The 22,281-nt window shown below is 33.1% G+C and overlaps 2 protein-coding genes across 10 annotated transcripts; both read right to left on the bottom strand.

Moving 5' to 3' along the window:
- Positions 1-483: 483 nt before the first annotated feature.
- LOC117235549 (protein-associating with the carboxyl-terminal domain of ezrin) lies at positions 484-3,269 on the bottom strand. Of its 3 annotated transcripts, XM_033497695.1 has the most exons (7): positions 3,111-3,269; positions 2,811-3,013; positions 2,223-2,667; positions 1,942-2,131; positions 1,733-1,869; positions 944-1,627; positions 484-859 (listed from the first exon to the last, which is right to left on the bottom strand). In XM_033497695.1, the coding sequence occupies exons 2-7, from the start codon at positions 3,003-3,005 to the stop codon at positions 681-683; spliced, it is 1,830 nt and encodes a 609-aa protein (XP_033353586.1). In that variant the 5' UTR covers positions 3,006-3,013; positions 3,111-3,269; the 3' UTR covers positions 484-680. The 3 variants fall into 3 exon arrangements, with proteins under 3 accessions (XP_033353586.1, XP_033353588.1, XP_033353585.1); XM_033497697.1 differs by having other exon boundaries at positions 484-1,627; positions 2,059-2,131; XM_033497694.1 differs by having other exon boundaries at positions 484-1,627.
- Positions 3,270-5,880: 2,611 nt separating this feature from the next.
- On the bottom strand, positions 5,881-22,080 carry LOC117235542 (protein PRRC2C-like). Of its 7 annotated transcripts, none has more exons than XM_033497679.1 (19): positions 21,632-22,080; positions 19,442-19,580; positions 18,934-19,185; positions 18,549-18,702; positions 17,957-18,073; positions 17,582-17,874; positions 16,955-17,498; positions 16,125-16,805; positions 15,167-15,603; positions 13,292-14,983; positions 11,157-13,124; positions 10,164-10,358; positions 9,692-10,000; positions 8,955-9,140; positions 8,681-8,816; positions 8,240-8,584; positions 8,041-8,165; positions 7,483-7,762; positions 5,881-7,375 (listed from the first exon to the last, which is right to left on the bottom strand). In XM_033497679.1, exons 2-19 carry the CDS (start codon positions 19,523-19,525, stop codon positions 7,224-7,226), a joined length of 7,950 nt encoding a protein of 2,649 aa, XP_033353570.1. In that variant the 5' UTR covers positions 19,526-19,580; positions 21,632-22,080; the 3' UTR covers positions 5,881-7,223. The 7 variants fall into 7 exon arrangements, with proteins under 7 accessions (XP_033353570.1, XP_033353573.1, XP_033353572.1 ...); XM_033497682.1 differs by having other exon boundaries at positions 17,648-17,874; positions 19,433-19,580; XM_033497681.1 differs by having other exon boundaries at positions 16,991-17,498; positions 19,433-19,580.
- Positions 22,081-22,281: the final 201 nt, after the last annotated feature.

The raw sequence follows: 22,281 nt of genomic DNA on the forward strand, positions 1-22,281 counted from the left end.
GTGCCATCTGTCGATTGAACATAAATGTACAACACTTTAGACACAAATATCTCAAGATTAAATGTTAGGATTGGCATACTTATTAATTCATTGAATTTGTTTTTTTACGCTTTATAAAGATATCAAGAAATATGTATATATATAGATTTTTATTTTAAAAAAATTATGATGACCTAGAAATGATATGATGTCCACAATTGCATGTGATCCTTGAAATATCTTTGTCTGTTATATCTTTGTCCTGAGAAGCTTCTCAATTTCTCATATAGTATAATAAAAGTACCAAATATACATATATGTACATTATATTAATTTAGTCAAATATTGCGTTTATTTGTATGAAATTTTCATGACCTAAATTACGAACGCCTATAAATTTTTTTGAAAAATTCCAGTATCTTATGTAGGGGTAGTATCCTTTTCGTTAGCACTGTTTAAGGAAAAAATCACTTTTCACAGCCCAAGTTTCAAATTTTCAATATGTTACATAATACGATATATACTTTTATATATGTGATAGTACAAAATGATTAGTAGACAATCTAAGCGGCTTTTAGAATGTGTTACATATGTGTGACGTGTGGTAGCAGATGGGTTAAGCAAATAATTTCAATTAACTTATTTTTTCGAAATAAAAATATTATATACAAAAAATATTATAAGGAGTAATATATATTTATTCAAGTTTTTATTTCATGAACATCTTCTGTTCCCCAATCGCTTAAATCCTCCTCCCAGCCATTATTTTCTTCAGATGTTTCTAATCCATTTAGCGCTTTTATGTCAAATACACTTTTTGATAATATTTGTGGTTGTTGTATGTGTAAAATCTGTGTCTTCTTTATCACAGGCTCCATGTCTGTGAAATAATCATATTCTTCTTTACAAGTATCTATTAATTTTGAATTTTTAATATCAAGTTCTGAAATATCGGATATAATACCAGCTGACTTCTTTGTTAATTTCAATTCGCTTGTTTTATTTTTATCTATATTTAATACTGCATCTGTAGTAATCCTTAATGTTGAATCCGAAATCGAAATATCATTGGAATTGGATTGAGATTGAAAAATTGCGTCGGAAGACTGTGAAATTCGAGCATGCACGTCTGCAGTTTCTTGTATGTCCCAATCAGACCACGTGTATTCTTCTTCGGTAATAGAAGAAGTAATCTCTTTTTTATCTTCACCTCCATCTGGAGATGGTCTTTCAGGTAAATCAATTACTTTTTGAATACTATCCGTAGGAATCACGAATTCAGCATTTATACTGTTCTTAGTTTTCTTGTTATCTTTCAGTTTATTTGGTCGTCCATCTGTAAATAACTTCCCTCTATTACCACCGATTACTGTGGCAGCGCCTAAGATTGGAACTATGTCAGCTAATGCTTTTAGTGTTGCAGATACAAGATGATCATTTGTGTCTTTAATTCCAACAAGTAATTCAGGAAGTACTTGAGATTTCAATTCATCTACTTGAAATATATGCACAAAAGAATTAAAATATGACAAAAGTACTAAACGTATTGATACATCTCGTATACAAAACATCTGCAATAGTTTGGGTACCAAATAGACTTTAAATGTAGAAATTGAAAATAAGTTACTATCTGTATTGTCATTTCCATCTGTAAATAAAATCATGGATCCTCGATTTATATTAAATTTATATTATTCTCAATATTTATACTCAACTTATATTATTATACAAAATTTGATTTCTTTTATTTTACCTTTTGGTTTTAAAATAAATGGTAAAAGCTGTTCTTGTGCTGTTGTATCTAATAAAACCATTCTTGAAAGAAGTAAACGACCTAATTGTTCAGCTACAATATTTTCAGGAAACATTCTTAATTGTGTTATTAAGGTTCTGTAATATGATTAAAAAATTTTACTATTACCAAACACACAAGAGATTAATAATATTTTTTTAAATATTTACCCAAAAAATATTTCTTTTTCCTTATTACTTTTTAACACTAACTCATTTAAAAATGCATATATTCTCATAAAATCGTGGGTAAAGAATGGATGTTGTAGTACATGGGACAATTCGCACCTTAGAGAAGGATCTGGATTTTGCAGATTTTCTTTACAGAACTGTTTAAACTCTAAAAGACTAGGTACATCATCTAAAAATAGAACAGAATATCTATCCATTAAGATTTTTGTTTATAATTATTTAAAATAGAGTATAATTTTGATTAATTATATACCGTTTACCTGGATCCTTTTGTCTCAATATATCTTCAGCTAAAACTCCAAATGCATACACATCAATTGTTGTAAAATTTGTTAAAGTGATAGTTGTATCTTCGTTAATAGAAATCGCTTTCTCGCATCTGTAGCTTTTTATTTTTTGTAAATAAGAAGAAGTCAAATCATTAAATTTACATAGACATTCCAGTCCTCCAAGTTTCCAACATCCCTCAGGTGTAACATAAATAGAACTTTCGCAAAGATTATTATGAGATACAAATGCTTTTTCATGAAGAAAAACCAATGCACGTAAAATACTATATAAGCCCATGCATATTTGCAGTGTATTCTGGGTTTCTATTGATTGAATTAAAGGTTTAACTTGTTCAGTAGCTAGGAAAAATTTACTACCTTTTGACCATGAAGAAACGTACTTCAATATACATGGATGTCTATATAACATTAGATTCTGAAACATAAGTATACTATTGTTACACACATCCATTTTTTAATTAGCTAAAATAATATAACTAAAAAGAAAATTAAGGATGATTGATACATGCACATATGACACTCTACAATATGTAAGGTAATTAATGAATCAATGTTAACCTTTGCAGCTTTCTCTAAAGGCGATGGATTTCCAAAATTTGCATTATAATGTAAAGATGGCTCACTGACAAACACTGAAATCCTTTGTGCATTGTATCCGTTCACACAGGCCATATAATGCGTCCAAAAATCAGTTATTTCCACAGGTTTTTCGTCAATTTTCAGCCCATTAAGGGCACTTTTTTCATTCCCCATTAATTTTACTGGTTTAAAAAAAAAGAAGGAATTTATGTATAAATACAATAATGATCAAAAGCAACAATATATTTTTTGTTATGAAAAATCTTCGTAAAAAATTACCTTACGTCTCAATTTCATTCTACTTTAACCACATCACTATGACGAATTATATACATCGTATGTTCAACTACCTCTTCGGTATTTCTCTGATACGAGATATGATATACGATATACATATGATAGACAACGAAAAAGTGTTTCTGTTGTATTAGACCGATATATATTTTTATTACTAATTTAATTTTTATTAATTATTTTTTGCATCAAAGTCTGTATTTAAAAGTACGAAATATATTAAATATTTTTACTTGTGTGTGTATAATTAAATTATTAAGAATGGGAGAAAAAATGATATCTGAAACGTTTTACTTTTAAAGATATAGAAATAGGTTCATATTAGTCGTAAGACAGTGCAAATACTGCAAAGTACTACGATTATAAATCAAGAATAACGCTTTATCAGTATTCATTTTATTTTCATGTTGTAATTATTTATATAAGTTTGAATTATTCAGATATTTATATAAGTTAAATTTTAATTGTAAATAGATGAAATCATAGATATTTTATAACTTAAAGCTGGCTACAAGGGTCCGTCATATTATTATGTTACATTTTTAAGATTTACAAAGAGCAATTTATCGCACTATTTAATTTCATTATTTTCGCAGCATACAATCAGTAACGTAATTTTGCAGCATTTAAAAACAACATTTAGTTTTAAAATGAAACATACAGAGATACATGTACACATAAACCGAAAAAATAATTATTATCAATATCACGTTCATACATACGTTTTAACATTTTGCCGCTATCTACTTGCATACATTCCATACATACACGGAGTGCTTACTCATCTTTTCCAATGCATACGTAGCATTTCCAGATTCTACATCAGTAGTAAATAATTAAAAATATTTGTAGTCAAAACAGCACATATTTTTCGCTACTATTAAAGGTATCGGTATATTACACGATTATGATAAATTGTTCATTATTAATATTTGATTACATTGTAATCGACAGACCCTTGCGCCTGCATCTTATTTGTTATATTTTTCATATACAATCCAGAAGATCACATCGCGCATAAGCGACAATAGGCAAATGGATAAATCAATTATACATTAAGTCTTTGAAATATTTCAAGATACTTTCACACAACCGGTTTCTGTACTTCTGCGCCGTATTACTTACATGTCCTTCGATTTCTTCATCCATGTGTTGTCAGCCGCTAAATATTCACTTGTAAGGATAATATTATTTAATAATATATGTGTGAAAGTAATGATGTCTATATCGTTAGTGATGATGTTGACTAAGGATAATAATATCAATGACAATGATAATGACAATCGATTATGATTATAAAGGTACGCTCTATTATACTAATTGAGAGTATCGTAAAATTGGTATATCAAATTTATAACAATGATTAGAATGATAATGATGACAACAACGACGATGACAACGACGACGGTTAGTGGTAGTATTTTTAAGTAATATTGGTATCATTAATAAAAGATAATGAAATGTAATGAAATATCATGAAAATTATAGCTAAATATCGGAAAATGGTATATGTTATAATGAATATAAAATGTGGTATATGTATTAAGAAATATGAAGCAATACTACTGGAAGAATATTATTGTAATATTAAACGCTGTAGTAACATCAGTAACAGTATTAAGAACAATAACTAATTGTATGTTAATGTTACAATCCATAATGCTATACTATTATAATAATCACATAAACAAAGAGCTGTTGTTACTATTACTTCTACTACTGTTACTATTGGCACTACTACTATTAGTACTATTACTGATATTAAAAGCTATTAGTTACAATGCGTAATAACAATGAATGAAATAATAGAAAACTGATTTATTTGACTAATTATTCTTGAAGCCATAATAATCACTTGCGATATTATTCAAAATTATCCGAGAAAATACAAATTTATTTATGGCAGTAAGTCAAAGGCACTGGTGTCTCAACTATTTTTCAAGCGCGTGCTTTCACGCTATTGTTCATACATTTACAGTTATGATTATTAAACTTTTTACGGAGATACTCATATGAAAAAGAGTAAATTAATTAAGCGATAGCAATATTTTTTTATTAAACGTATTTCAGAAAAATTAAAATTGTTATTGATTTGTACTCTCATCTTTCTTATAGAATTATGGAAGAAACTTTAGTAAGAATTTATGTAACTTTTATACGAAATGACGATAAGATTGGCAGTGTATATTTTAACAATTCCATAAAACATATTTAATTAAACGAGTAATCGGCGCTCCAAAAAAATTAATAAAATTTATCTCTTTTATATACTATTATTTATTTTAAAAAATTTTGCATAATATTAATAATACAACATTATCGTCATAACGGGGATGTAGAATGGTAGTAATGATGATGATTTCAACGACGATGACGGGCAACGATGGCATTGATAATGAAATGATGATAACGAAGGCAGCAGCAGAAACGATGTCAGCCATATATTACAGCTAATAATAGTAATTATTATTATGATAGTAATGCTGATGATAATAATAATAATAATAACAACAATAATGATAGGAATAGTAATAGTAGCAACAGCAGCAGCAGTAGTAGTAGTAGTAGTGGTGTTGGTAGCAGTAGTAGTAGAAGCAGCAAGAATAGCAGTAGTAATCTCTGTAATGTTTTTTTTTTTGCTATAATAGTATGGATTAGTGATAATGTAATAATAAGTAATAAGTAATAATAATAATAATAATGATGACAATAATAATAATAATAATAGCAGCGGTAATAGTAACAACGACGGCGATGGTGATGATCATATATTATATATGTTGCAATATAGTAATACAATAGAAATAATGATGATGATAATGATGACAATAGTATTACAAATAAAATAAAATTAAAATAAAATAATAATTATTATCGTATTATTGTAGTGCTAGAACCGCAACGAAAGCAAGGAGTATACAATTCTTCTACACATGTACGTTGCGACAGACAATGCTGCAACCTATTGGAATATTACTATACACGAAAAATCGAGCGCATTTCGAATTTCTGTAAGCAATACTCCTCGTATCATTTATTTTTCTAATAATCGATACTCTTTTTGAGAGTGGTTAGGTCATGATAATATATTCAGTACTATAAACGATTGTTGCACTATTTATTTTTCACAAGCTTCACCATGACCTCACAGTATATCAATAAACGATTAATGTACACGAATTTCTTTAATTGTCATATTGGGGAACGTCATGCAAATTCGTACGATCATCGCATGTATATACTTTCTTGTTTTAATTTCGATATACACAACAACAGTCTTCTTTATCGATTTGTTCTTTTTTCATTTTAGTGATACTCTACAAATAATAGCGACGATCGTGTAATATCTTTGTCGAACTACGTTTCACAAAAATCTGATTTTAATATTATCGTATACCACAGACCGCCGTCGTGTCCATATACAGAAACATAAGTCTTGTGCACATCTTTTTTATCTTCACAGTTGATAATGTAATTAATTGATTCGGATGATCGATTGACATCGAGTGAATATACGTTGTGCGCGTCAGTCTAATCATTTAACTTCTTTTATTTATTTATTTATTTATTTTTTAACTGAACAACGTGTTAATGTCCCTGATGCTGAAAGACGTAATTTACAGGGACTTTTTCAGATGATAATTATCCTCGATGGTATCGATCAGGTTTCACTTTACTTCGGGTATTTGTCTTACATCCCCGACATTGCTGCCGTCTTACTATTTGCAATATTTTTTCGAACAGAAAGGAATGTTCGATAAAAGCGATTTGTTTGTTGAGAATTCATGAAAGGTAAAACATTTATGATTGTTAATTCGGAGAAGCATTGGTATGTATAACAACAATATCATCTATCGTTTTCCTTCTTTGATACACCATGATTAAATTATTCTAACTAGACATGGCCAAATTATTAATTACGAATTCTAAGCTCGCAAGCCGCTTTAAATCGACAAATATAATATCAGTTGGAGTTCATATCGCTCCACACGTATGACAAGTTAATCATTATCATTTACCTTTCGATCGATGTCGCACCATTATATATGATCGCAAATTGCATTTTCAAAATGTAGATCGAATGTTCTTTGTCACAATTCACTCGTTTTGTTGATTAACTTCTTCCTTATTGTCATTGTCTTGTGAATTTACGTTTGTTTTAGCGCCTCCTTGCTGAGCACCAGAACTACCATCGTTGATTTTATCATTGTGCGAATCTGTCTTTTCATTTGTGTCCATTTTAACGTTTCCTAAAAGGAAAAAATAAAACAATATAAGAATTAGCTTGAATTTTTTAATTTTATGATACTACAACAGTTGTTTATATTAGCATTATTATGATATAATAAATGCGAACCTTGGGTAGAATAGTATTGTTGTTGCATCTTCATATTTCGTTGCTGTTGTTGCTGTTGATGCAGATTCGGTCTGTGGCGGTTTATTTGAACTTGTTGCTGCTGCTGTTGCGACGGCATGCAATTAGGTTGTTGTTGCTGTTGTTGCGTAGGATTATTCGGATTTGGACCCGGTGTAAATGGAACAACTGGTCTCTGAATGGGCGGTGGATATCTTTGTTGCGATGGTTGAATTCCAGCACGTGGTGGCATGCCCATGCCACGAATATTTTGTTGTAAAATCTATAATAATTTCATCATTATCAATCTTTTCTTTTTAATTTAATATTCTATATATTACAATTTTATCAATTGTCCGTTGTAAATAATAGTTACTTGTTATTGTCAATTTTATCAAAAAATTAATTACCTATTTCCTACTATTGTTATCTCATCTCTATAATTATTATTTACTGTTCTTCTAACTTACAATTTGCTTCAGCAGACTGAAAGACTTAATTATAAATGTAAGAACATAGCAAATACAGTTTGTTATTGATGATCTAAGCGTAATGACTTACCAAAGTTGACTGACTAACACCTTGATACTGTTGATATTTGTGATGTTGTGTTGGACTAGGTTGTGGTTGTTGAGATGAAGATTGTTGCTTACAGTTTCTTGATTTTGGAGATGGAATTTGTGGTGCTGCAAAGTTTTCTTGGCATTATATAGATTTCAAAGAACGCCATAACAATTTAATAAAAAGTAATTTAATTTACTCGAACTGAAAACTGATGCAAGCACATCTTGCTGATTCCCCGACGGACTCTTTAATTGTCTGGGTTGTTCTTGTGGTTGATGTTTGCTAAGAAAAGTAGGGCCTGTGTTTGCTGGTCCAGGTAGTCCTCCTGTCGGATTACGAAACTGCTGAGCTGCTGCAGCAATCTGTAACCCCGAACTAGATAAGAAACCTGAGCTGAAGTTTTGGAGTCCAACAGGAGCAGCACTGCCAGTTGCCAAACTTTGGCTGTGCTGACCAAATCCCTGAAGTCCATAATGAGTACCAGTTTGCTGTGTAGCCCCCCCTGGTTGATAAAAACCTGTTTGCGATCCGGGAAATACATCTAAAATAAATAGAAATATCAAAGAATCATAAATGAAAATATAATAATGATATTTTATTTTAGGAATTATCAATACGTATACATTTCATTACTTACCAGCCGAAGTTGCGCTATAATAACTATTAGCCGAGGCTTGTACGTTCGGACCGGGTCTCTGTACCAATTGGGAATTGCCCATGTAACTCCCACTCACTCCAAGTACTTGATTTGGATCATATGGTATGTACGTTAACTAAAAAAAAAAAAAGAAAAAAAAGAAAAAAAAAGAAAAAAAAAGATATACGCATCTTGCAAATAATCTGATAAATAACTTCATGCAGGAAATTAAATAAGTATTAACCATATGTCATTAAACTAAACTAAGACGTACTGGGTTTGGTTGAGGAGCAGACGGTGCTTGAAAATGAGGAGCTTTAGTTCCGATAGCTCCAATTGGTTGAGAGGATGGCTTCACACTGGCTGACATCAAAGAATTTGAAGAAGAGCTAATAAGAACTGTATTTGGATTATTACTAAGCTGCTGATTTTGTCCAAATGGCGGAGCAGCAGCTGCGGTCTGCGAAAAGTGAACGGTCTTGTATTTTATTATATTATATATACATATGTTCAATGAGATATTCAACAAATTTTAATCACGTGTATTCCCAATAACTAACATGCATAGTACGTTTGTTTCGTTCTCAATAATTAACACAAAGCTTGTGCATGATATTCAGTTCAAGCTTTTAAATTTGACTTAGTTAGTTTACTAATATACTAAACTTTTAAACAGAAAATATCCTCATATGCATATAGTAATAATAGAGTATCTAATTGATTAACAAAATAAAACGAAACAAATCTTTATTGCATATGTCATTTTTTTTATTCAGAGTAAATTCAACATATGAATCAAGTTGATCAAATAATACCTCACAGAACATCCTGTATATATATTCTTGTATCAAATTAATTTCAGCACCGAATAATCGTTCCTTTTCTTTCTTTATTATTTATTCACGTAGCAACGCATTGCGATAGAGAACGATATTTGATATGTGATTTGTAGTTGCTGAAACGATTTTCTCGAATGCGAAACGGGGTACGTTACACAGGGCAATTACTTACGATCCGGTACTGTGAAAGATTGTTTTGATACATGTCCGGAGTTGGCGCATTCGGTGCATGCGGTGGCGGAGGTGGGGGTTGTTGCAAATAAACGTTCTGTTGACTGAACGAATTTTGAAGAGATGGCGCATATGGTGGATACTGTGTGAAAGGAGATCGGCTCTGGTCTAACTGAAACGCTCCATAAAGACCACCTGCTTGAGCTGGAAGTTGTCCGGAGCCAGTGTTAAATAACACGGCTGGCGGAGAAGGTATAGCAGACATGCTACCATATTGCGCAGCTTGAGATCCTGGATATTGGGGAAACTCCTGAAAAATAAAATAATGATAGTAATAGAACAAAATAGAAATGCACATTAAGCACAATCCTAAGTTACAAAATTTATATCCTATAGCCTATGACAGATTCTGCAATAATGCGAAATACGAAACATGAAAAGTATAGGCAAGCATTTCCAAAATAATTTATCACCTGGTAATTAATATGAGAAGGTTGTCCTGTGGAATTGAATGGAGGTGGGCTCAATGGTCCTTGGAGACTGACAGGAGGATGCCCTATAGGACTTTGACCTGCTCCAATAGGACTTGGCCCTGGAACCGTCGAACCAGACTGACCACTGCTGCTGCCCGAGGATTGTTGCTGCGGCTTCACCTGCGGGGGAACCAGCTGCGCATCAGGCAAAGAGTCAGCATCTTCCCACAGGGGACATGGTGTTTCGTTATTTTTAGTTTTCTATTTACATCACTATCAACTGCCGTTCTAATCGATGCTGACGGAATAATGCGAATTTTGGGAAACGATTTTCTCTTCTTTTTCTAAATCTTCTTCTGAATTCTGGTGAAAATAGTTAGGTTCATCGCTAACCGCGTAAGTTTAATTAAGTGAGGAAAATCAATAATAAAGAGATTATATCCAGTAAAAGGGTATAACTGTTGAGATGATTATGATATTAATGCAACAAATAATAAAAGCAATGATAATATAGACAATAAATAATTTGAGAGAAAAAAATATTATAACAAAAATGATAATGATGATGAGCACGATAATATCTTAATAATACAATGGTAACGAAGGCAATTGATATGTAAAATGAGTATTTACTGATGTTAATATTTAGAAGAGATATGCCAAAACAGGAGAGAGAAAAGAATGGGGACAAAAAGAAACAAAACAAAAAGAATGAAAAAAAAAAAATGAACAAATGACTCTCTAATAGAAATAAAATTGAAACAATGCGCGTTAGCCACTTACCTTTCTGATTTTCACCATGATAACTATTTAAGGGAATTTTCAAGTACGAGTAAAGAACGTTAAAATTGGGGTAAAGAACAGAATGAACAAACTGGAAAAAATGCATTTTACTCAAATTTATACTGAATGTCGAGTCAATTTCTAGTGATGTAATAGTTCAGATATGCATGCATGATAACATGATATAATGTTCGCGAAATGATTTCTCACCTTGCACACATTCGTTGAAGTAGTTATTTCATTTTTCATATTATTTTGATTGTATTGTTGATGAGGGCTGTAACTGTCATCAACATCCGTACTTTCGAACGCTTGAGGGAAAGTATTAGCTGTATTGACGACATTACCATCCTCGTGCTCGACTACGGTTGGCATAGGTGCATTTTCCCATACTTTTTTTACCGATGCTATTTTTAAGTTAAGCTCTGCCGTAGAAGGTGAAATAGTATTTTGGCCAGTAGCCATGTGCATAGATCGGGTCATTCCTAAGCTTTTACTTTTGTCTTCGGTTAATTGAGAGAGATCTGAATCAAAGGTGAAATCTAATTTCATATCTGCGTTATCTTCGTTTTTATTAAACGAAAGAGGCATTTGAATCGGCTCTTGATTTTTATCTTTTATCAAGTCACTTGGTTTATTTGAAAATGCCACAGGTAGACTTTGTTGCTGCTGTTGTTGTTGTTGTTGTTGGATGGTGGCAGCGGTATTGCCTTCTTCTTCCAAATCTGTGCGTTTTTCAACACGTTGTTGTTGAGCTTTTATATGATTCGGAAATTTGGTTTTTACTGCTAAATCAGAAGGACCAGCCTTGGTAGTTTTAGAATAATTCGTATTCTCAAAGATTAACGTTTGCACAGGTGGTGAAGAAACATCAGAGACTGAATTTTTTTCAATCAGTTGGTCTTTCAAACTTTTTCCAGCATTTTTTTCGCCATTTGGTGAATTTCGTTGGCTACTATTACCAGAATTTGTTTGCTCATTAACTTCGTGACTGTGAATATGACCATGTTCGTTCTGTGTAGATAAACCAGTTATCAACTGGATGTCAGTAGGAACAGCTGATGGAGAATTAGATTGTAATTGACTCGTTGTAAACGGTTTATCCCAAGCGTTTACAGATGGTGGAGGTGCAGGGCCGCCGCTTGACGAATCTTTACCGAAATTATTTGATGAATTATTGATTTTAGTTGCATCGTTTGGCTCAGATGCACACATTTGTTGCTGTTGCTGTTGCTGCTGTTTAGCTAGGCGCTGTTTTTGGAATCTGGGCGCAAGCTTTTGGCTTCGTAAAGTTCTATCATATTGTTTTTGTACCATATTTGCTGGTTGTGGAATGGCTTGACCAAGCAAAGGCGGTATACTTTGTATTTGTTGCAATGAAGTCGTTTGCTGTGAACCCCCATTTGCTTTCGACTTAGAACGATCGCGTTCTCTATCTTTCTCCTTTTCACGTTTCAAAGGTTTTGTCTCTTCTTTTTGGCCATGTCTAGATTCTTTTACATTCTTCTTTGAACGAACCTCTTGGAAACCATCTGAATCAACTTTATCTTCAACGATGTTAGGACTATCCTCCGTACAATTATTCGTTTCCATTTCGCAATCGATTATAGCCTTTTTCTCCTTTCCTTGGGATCTCTTATTGATATCATTGAGTGTTTGACTAACTAAATTAGGATCGCTTAACTTTATTTCATCTATACGATTCACCGTACTATCCTTGATCATTGATTTACCCGACGTTGTCGAATTGCTACCAGAAGTTTGATTTCTCGATCTTCCGTTTTGTACTTGAGCCGTTTGTATCAACGGCGGAATGCTGCTGGAATGATTTTTCTGATTGGCGAAACTGGAATTCTGTAGATTTCGTTTCTCCGCGCCAGGCGCCCGAGACGCTGTATTGGAAGACTTTACATTTTTTTCTCGTTGTTCCCGATTGTTTCCTGTCTGTTCATTTCTACGTGAATGCACGTTTGACGCTACGACATTTTGATTACTACCCGTGCTTGCACGCGCAGAAAATTGTTTGTTACGACTGTTACGAGACTCTTTGTGATCCTCTGCGTGATCCTCGCTGTTCTCGGACGTAGTTTCCCAATCTTCATTTCCTACATCCGAAGATGTTTGCTTCGATACGTTACTACCACTGCCACGATAACGCAATTCGCGGTTATCTCTGCCCTATAATCATGGAATGGATTCAAATGTAAATTATTGCTTATTCTGTTAAAATAATATTATATAGAAACGGCTTAAATGTTTATTAAGAATACAAGAAGAAACGGGGGAAGAAAGAAAGGAAGAATATAAAGAATGAAAAAACCGTTTACAAATTACCTAAAACTTACCCTTCTACTTCCACTGCGAGTTCTTTTTGAGCGAGATTCCTCTTTTCTTGTAACTTGTACCTTTTGAGAAGGAACATTGCTATTTGTGTGACTTGTATCTTGCTTGTTACAAGATTGTTGAGTTTGTTGAGACTGCTGGTTTGGAGATTTGGCACGCTTTCCAGTTATTCCAGCAGTAAGTGCTTGTTGTTTTGCTATAATTTTATCGTCTATAGATTCATTCTGAGATGGTAACAGAGAATTTACCTCCTTTTCCGGAGTAGGCGTTGAAGGATTCTGTCGCATAGAATTTTGTTTTTCATCAATATTGCGCTCGGAGGAAAAAGGACTCTTACTAGATGGAGGTCCATATCCCTCCATTCGGCTGCCGGTAGCAGTTGTACTTCGAATTCGGAAACTACTTCCTCGACCGCGGCGAGAGGGTTCACCCGAAGGTGCAAAACCTTCACGACTTACTTTACTATCGTAAGTTCGTTTTTCGCTGCGTTGTGATTGAGAATAGTCGGCCCGTTTTTCATCTCGACCAGACACTATTACTTCACGACTGCGTTCTTCTTTTTCTGCTTTTTGACTAGGTTTTGGTGATCTAGCCGATTTCTTCTCTTCTTTGCCAGACTCTGTTGAGCCAGACACTTCATCAGCGCTATTTTCCGAATCCGTATGTCCATATGAACCACTTCTAGCAGAAGCAGGTCTAGTGGCGGCTCTAGGTCCACCTCTTCGTCCTCTTGTTTCTGGACCACGCCAACCTCGTGCATACACGCTATAGGTGCTGCCCCATTGACGTCCACCTCGAGAATCACGCACTCTGGAATTTGATCCGCCACTGCTAGTTCTATTCCGAATATTTTTTTCTCGTTTATCTTCCTTCACCTGTTGTTCCACCGCTTCATCTTCGTTCAACGTGTCTTCTCTTTTTTCTAAACTTAACTTCTCGAAATTTTGCTTCAAATCCTCCGAATCCTTGTCGTTCTTAATAGGTTCTGAAGTTTTTTCTTCTTCCTTTTCGAACGTCGGAGAAACAGCATCCGCCCAGGCTTTTGGCGAGTTATCACCTCTTTCCATTACTCTATTGTTTTCATTAACTCGATCGACCTTTCTATTCCAAACATCCATTTCCTTCTTCGCTTCTATAGTCGACGATGATTCTTTCGTCTGATCTTTTTTATCTTGATCGGAACTTGCTCGCTTTAATTGAGTTAGATTACGCTTTTCGTTTTTCAACTCGTCTGCTTCGATTCTTTCTTTAGTTACCGGTCCTAGCGGTTGCCTTCGCTCCCTTTCTCGTTCTCTTTCTCGGATATCTTCATGGTAGACATCTCGTTTATTTTCTTCATAATCGACAACCTCATTTACCCAGGAACTACAGTCTCGCAATTTGTGCGAATCATCATCTCGCAAAGATGTCTTTGATTCTCGAGAAGCACGACTATCACGAGAATCTGGTCTTTGTGGACGTTCGTTGCGTTCCATTCGTTCTTCTCTTTGTATATCACGACGATTATCGATCATTCTATCTTGAATGATACGTTCTTCGCGCCATTCAGTACTTTCTGATCTTTCTCTTTGATCGCGATCTCGTTCTCGTTCACGTTCACGCTCACGGTCGCGATCACGTTCACGATCGCGTTCGCGATCACGTTCGCGATCACGTTCGCGATCACGTTCACGATTACGATCATCAAAGGGATCCTACAGATGAACATAAGTTTGAAAAAAAGAGTTAGAACATGTAAACATATATTCATTGTATTAATAATATAGGATTTATAAAGAAATATTAGAAATTTCGAAGATTTAAAATAATATACTATTGATAAGATCGGCAAGATAAATAAAAATACTATTACTACTAGTAATAATAAAGTTTAACACCTTTATATAATTATCATAATCCTTTTTATCCTTGTTATCTCTTTCTCGAATCTCTCTCGCATCTCGGGTATCTCTGGTGGTACGATTATCACGAATATCGCGAGTTTCTCTGTTATCTCTGGACTCTATGCTATCTTTTGAATCTCGATCTTTAGTGTCATCGAAGTATCTTTCACGTTCCCAGGAATCACGAGAATGTCTGTCATCATAGTCGTGATCTCTACAGCTGCGAGTATACTCATCGTAGTAACCACCTGATTTGCGTGTATCGTACGGTCGATGAGAAGAATGACGATATCGATCATCTCGAAGTAGAGAACCACGATAGTCTCGGGATGGAGGTCGATCATCATCCATCGAAGTGGAAATATCTGAATCTGTTCTACTTCGGCGTTGTGACGCTCCATGTGATGATGATGCTTTTAAGTTGTTGTCTACTAATACAAGCTTCGTTGAATATAATAGTAATAATTTTTCACATGTAGATAAAAATAACAAAAATGGAGAACAACGAAAATCATTATTTCAGATTTTCCAAAGCAAAAATATTAAACAATCATTTTTTTGTCACAGATATTCATGAGTAGACATATATTTGTCCAACGTAAACGACTTGTATGTTTGTATGTGTAATATAGATACATGCAAAAGAACGCGCGTATGGCAAAAATATATATATATATGCGTGCATCTATAATTAGTGGAAGCGATATAGTCCGATCATAAATTAAAATATTAAACAACGAGACACCGATTGATACAACCATAAGGGTGTTAGAGTAGCTTGTGAATAGATATTTAAAATTTCTTTCACAACTTTAAATTGCTATTTAGAATTTTGAAACATTGAAAACATTAACGTCTTTGACTGATTTATGACCTTCCTATATTTCTTCCATCTGCTATATGTAGCCGTTCAAGCTTATCATCGAAAAGGCCAAAAAATAATTGCACTTACTTAAAGAGCTGTGACTATGAACCCATCTACCAGGATCGTATTGCTGAGAAAATGGAACGGATTGCGTAGTTGATCTTTCGGTATTAGGAAAAACTCGATTAAGACCAGCATTGATTTTTTCCGCCTGTTGCTTTTGAAATCGAGGTGGTAAATTAGTTTTATAATATCGCGAGGATGAAGCATGTAGCTCACGATCTCTCGTATCCCTTTGATCACGATCGCGGTCTCGTTCTCTATCACGATCACTACGAATACTATCTTGTCTCGTGAAACTCTGTCGGTCCCCTTGTCGAAAATCTGATATTAACTGATCACGTGAATCTCTGTTATCTTTTGGACCGTCTCTAGTTTCACGTAATTCACGGTTCAATGACTTTTCATCTTTTCCTTCGGATCGCTCGCGTTCCCTGTTTTCTCGTTCCCTGTTTTCCCTTTCTCGTTCCCACTCAGGAACTGGAATAGGCACTGGTGGAACGCTTATTAAACCTTTAGATTCATTAGCTTGTTTCTCCTTCAACTTTTGCTCTAAATCTTGCAATTTTTTAGCTGCCGCTTGTCTAGTTGATTCCTGATATCGTTTTTCCTCCTCTTCTTTCCGTTGTCGAGCACGTTCAACCGCCGACGCTACTTCAACAACTTTCAGTCTGCGTCTCTCGTTCCACGCTTCGTCATCTTCTACACCTGTTTTCAAAGTGAAGACGAAAGTGATAAACAAACAAATTTACAAGATATAACACGATGTACAAAAGTGGTTAGTTTAGTTTAACTAGTACAAATGAAAATGAATTCAGCTCTATAGATTTGCACCTAAGTCACATAAATGTTCTGACCTCTTAAAGAATGCACCGAATGCAGTTGTGACTGACCGCTATAACTACCAGACCCGTTCGAACCACGATAATCACGGGATAAAGTATTCTGAGTCCACGAACGATGAGTTGCTTGATCTCGGGATTCCTTCGAATCTCGATTATCGTGAGTTTCTCGGTTATCACGGTTATCTCTTGTCTTCTCTTTGTCATCTGTTGAATTTTCCTCTATTTTTTCTTCCTTATTGTCTTTTCTTTCATCTTTTTTCGAAGGTTCAGGATCAGGTTCGTCATCACTGAAGGCAAGCTTTTGATTATAGTCAATATCGTCATGTGCTGCCCAGCCAGCATCGCGAGAAATATCGTCCATTCGAGTAAGATCTTCTTCTTTAATAATTGGTCGTGTAATAATTTCTTCATCGGGAACACGTTCGCGTTCTTGTTGACGAACAGGCGGAGGAGGAAATCGTTCTGAGGGATAATTGAATCGAGGTCTAGGTGCACCAGAACTTGTATTTGCCGGAAATTGAGAAGGAAACCCACCAGAAAAATTTCCTCTGTACATCTGGATATATTCAAAAAAGTTAATTCAATGAACTAAATCAAATAATATTGTCAACGATAAAACATGTAAATAATAAAGCTTACAAATGGAGGAATAAGTCCTCTGTAGTGATGTAAATTTGGACCAGCTTGATGAGAATTAGAACTCACAGCATTCTGACTGTTTGAAGTATTATGAGGGCCTCCCTGGCCCATTCCCATGTTGGGAGACTGGACCAAGTTCTGTCGCCCGCCAGCAGATATGTCGGTATGTCCTCCTGATCCAGTGATATTCAAAGGGGGGGCCTGGACCCCTGAACTCCCACTTCCAGGACCTGTAGTTGCTATTCCTGCACCACTGCCTGTACGACTTCCACCTTGTATCCAACTTCCTTCCGCTAAAATAAATTATTTATTTCATTTAATAAAAAGAATCATTTATTTAACATTTTTAATATATAATAATAGAATTTTTAATACTTTGAGGCCGTAAGCTTGGTCCAGGTCCGTATTGCGCACTTAATTCCCGACTTGCCGTTTGTTGTTGCTGCTGCTGCTGCTGTTGTTGTGACTGTTGTTGGCCTCCTGATACAGTACCTATATTTCAATAGCAATGAAAAATCCCATTATGAATACGTGATCGTTAATTCGATATTACACTAATTTTTAATTATGGTAGGTATACAACAAATAAAATTCTACAAAATATATTATGCTTTATAAGTTATGAAACAAGTATAGTAGTTACTAGTTCGTGTAAGTTAATAATTCATAATAATATTTAAAATAAAGTAAATGAGAAGATAAGAAAAAATACATCCTGCTTAAAAACCAAATGTATGATTAACTTATATTATATTATACTGCATAAATATCATTAATCTATTGCAGGGAGTTTTTATATATACATAAATCATGTCAATAAACACAAATACAACAAAATTTAAAGGGAAAATTGTACACATATTTTGTATATATTTTGTACATACAACTGTACAAATATTCATATAACAGTCTTATATCAAACAACAAATATGTTACATGCTCTTTTTTATGATATAACTTTACATACCATCTCCAGATCTGCTCATTATTGCACTCCATGATGATTTGTTGTTTACATCGGAAGAATATGAAGACTGTGAGGTATTTTGTTGCCCTGGGAGTAATGGATGTAATGATGTTGTGATTGTTCCTGTCATACATTGTGCTGATGAAGAATTTGCCTAAAAATAAAATAATTTATTTCATCAATTACTTCTGTAATCCTTAATAATTATATGGAAAGTAAAAGCATAAAATAGCATATATATATAGAATGTATAGAATAATAACAATAAATATATATAAATTTTTATATATAGAAAATATATACTGCTTTATAATTTAACAGATATTTTTGAACAAATATGAAGTCTAAAATTTACGTAACAAACGAATATTTTTACGAAAGTTACAGTGGATGTATCTGATGCAGTTACAGTCGTGGTGGTTGTAGCAGTAGTGGTAGTTGTTGACTCTTTGGTAGTAGCCCAACCACTTCCTCCGCTTGGCACAAGACTGACAGCTGGATCGTTACTGCTATGTTCACTTTTTAAACTAGGCAAATTAGCAGGAGGTCGCCGTGCCGAAGGCACTTTCCCAAGACTTTGCATTCCATGTTTGCGTGGTAGTGTGTTTTTTTGCTGATGTTGTTCCAAAGATTCTCCCTGCAAGTATAAATCGGATACCAATCCCACTTTCCTTTAAGCAATCAACTGCTTGTTAATACTTTTAATTTTTAATGGTAATATATACAATAATTATTATAAAAATACAAAATAAATGAATACGAAAAGCAAATATACTCAAAAAAAAGATATAAAGAATGGAAAAGCTGGAGGGAAGATAGGAGCAAAAATAAGGAAATAACAAATAAGGATGGAAGGAAAGAACAAAACTGTTTAGCCAACTCACCCTACTCACCCGGTACAAGCTATTGATGTCTAATGATTGGAATTTGGATTTTCCTTTCTCCCCCTTCGACACAAGCCCTGACAGAGTAGACATGCTGTCTGCAGGCAACCATTTAGTATCAATCAGACCCAAAGAACGAACCCTTTGTCTGAAAACATAAATGACATTTATATACATCTATAGTTTTTACTGTAACAAAATTAAACATAATTCTATGATATAAAAATAAAAATTTTTTACATAATTCATTAACATTGCATAAAAAATATTTTATGTAGTTTTATAGTTATCTTTTCCTTGATATTACCTGCTTACTGTACATTCTAACAACTTTTCAACTATTTGCAACAATGTTACAAAAAAAAGATTATTAACACTTTATTTTACAAAACAGCTGTAGTTGCAGCTATAGCATTTTCTTAGGCTTTCAGTAAAGTAAAAAAAGAAAACTGTGATCACATGCTTATTCTTTTTTCACTAACACATACAAACAATCATTACGTTGTATAATAATGAGTATCTGTTACTGTAATAATACAATAATATAGTAGTTACAAATGTGTTTCTGAGCATTTCCCAATATTTTGATATATTCACAAAGATGTTAAATAAAATTTATCTATGTCTAATACACAATATATAACAATAATAAACATTTTGGAAATACTTTTTTATAGCGAACTTCAGGTCATTTTAAGTATTTTAAATAAAACTAAGTAATTATCTTTCAACAATATTATTGTATAAAATATTAAGATGTATTCAAAAACCATAACTTAACACATTTATTGATGTAATATCAAATTACAGCAATGAAGTAGTAATATTTGTCTTTTTGATTCAGTCACTTGTAAATAATATAAATATAAGCATAGAACATTGTTCTATCAATTTAAGAATAACATATTCAAATCTTACAGAAGAATACAATTGCAGAAAGCAACATTAATTGGATCTTATAAAATTGAATAAAATAATTATTTCCAAGCTGTATTTTGTACTTGAATTTATTTTGTTCAAAAGACTGAACCAAAGATAAATATTACTACTTCTACTGCTATAAACTTAATATTATGAATGACTATATCATGTTTCATGCATGTTGAATACATTTTAATATCCTCTACAATATAATGCAAAAATAATTATATGGCTCCATTTGAAGAATTCGAGGTGACTTCGAATTCATTATTGAAAAAAAATATTTTTGGCATGTTTATTATCATTATAAGCTGTCAGCAAATAAATTATGATTAATAATTTTTCTAAATTAAATCATTGTACATTATCAAGAAGTTCCATGAAATATTAAAATGTACACCACACATATATCTTAACATAAATATGAAGGACATTTTATACAAAACTTAGAAACCAGGATTTACTTTTTCCAATCTTACACATAATGAAATTGTTAGATGTAATAAAACTTTCCTAATCTTTGACCACAATGTTTATAATATATTAAAAGTGCATGTGTATAATGAAGAAAAAGTATAAAAAGTTAATAGTTATTAATACAATTAAATAAACAAAAACGGAAGAAAAGAGAGGGGGAAGAGAGAAAGAGAGCGAGAGAGAGAGAGAAAAGAAAGCTATCGCGAATGATAGTTATTAAATTATGCAAAAAACTAACTGGTACGAATCAGGTTTGTTCCGCATCAATCATAATTTGCAAATGAAAATATTAACAAATACAATTGGACGAAATTGATGAATAATACTGTATAAAGAATGGTATGAAAGAATAATGTTGCTCGATGCGAAAAGTAGAAAGCGGACAAAAGAGTTTCGCAAAGCTTTGTTACGAGAAGGAAATGGATGCGATGAACATAGAATGAAGAAAAATAAAGGATGACGAACAGGATAATGGATTATTAAATGAAATAAACAAAAAATGATAATTAAAAAATATGCAATATAGATAGAATATAAAGATCGGACCCAACCCCAGAATTGTGATGTCAAAATGAAGAAAATCCAAAACAAGAAGATTCACGTCAAAATATGCATGAAATTAAACAACAATAGAGAGAGTTAGTAAAATTAGCAGCTTAGAAAAGATCAAGATATCATGGTAATTATATTAAATAAAAAGAATGCTTCTGGAAGTGAATGATCAGACGACAAAGTTAGATAGGTTTCCACGTAGAAAAAAAGATTTGGACGGAGAAGTAAATCAAAGAAATAATGACTTACCTTGGTCCGCTCCAAATGGGTTTCTAATTCACAAAAGGGTTAATTCCCAGTTAAATTAATTAATGTCCGGATTGTCACGGATTAGAATTATTATAAGCGTACCGCGCCTGCGAGACACAGAAACTTCTTTTCCACAATTCGTCCAAGATGGCGAATGCGCGACTTTCGGCTCTTCTTCCGCGATCAATACAATTACGTCATGCAACCAAAGAGGAGCCGTTTGCACAGACGCGCCACTCGTCTGGATTTTCTTGCCACTCTTTTATGATAATTTTCACAATCAACCTCTTTTCTATTTTATTATACAAAATATAATTTTATTTTCAATTTAAATTACGTTAAATACGCTTTTTACAAGTTAAACTTATGCCACGGTATCCAATATCTTTTTTTACCTAACCGTTACTTGTAACAAGAAATGAGCGGAACATTCAGCAGAAATAAGTGGCGCTGCTACAATGATCCCTTACCGCTTTAAACCAAAGTCAAATTGATTACAAATATTTGCCTATTTTTCATCAAATATATTCCATATAATTGACAAATAATTCAAATATAATGCTTTTATTTCATAGATATTTATTTTTTCATTTTTTTATATTCTCCCACATTTTATTTTAAATTGATATGTTAATAAAGATTCGATTTCG

The sequence above is a fragment of the Bombus vosnesenskii genome, unplaced genomic scaffold, assembly GCF_011952255.1.
Source record: "Bombus vosnesenskii isolate JDL3184/JDL3185 unplaced genomic scaffold, Bvos_JDL3184-5_v1.1 scf7180000013316, whole genome shotgun sequence".
NCBI classification, from domain to species: Eukaryota; Metazoa; Arthropoda; class Insecta; order Hymenoptera; family Apidae; genus Bombus; species Bombus vosnesenskii.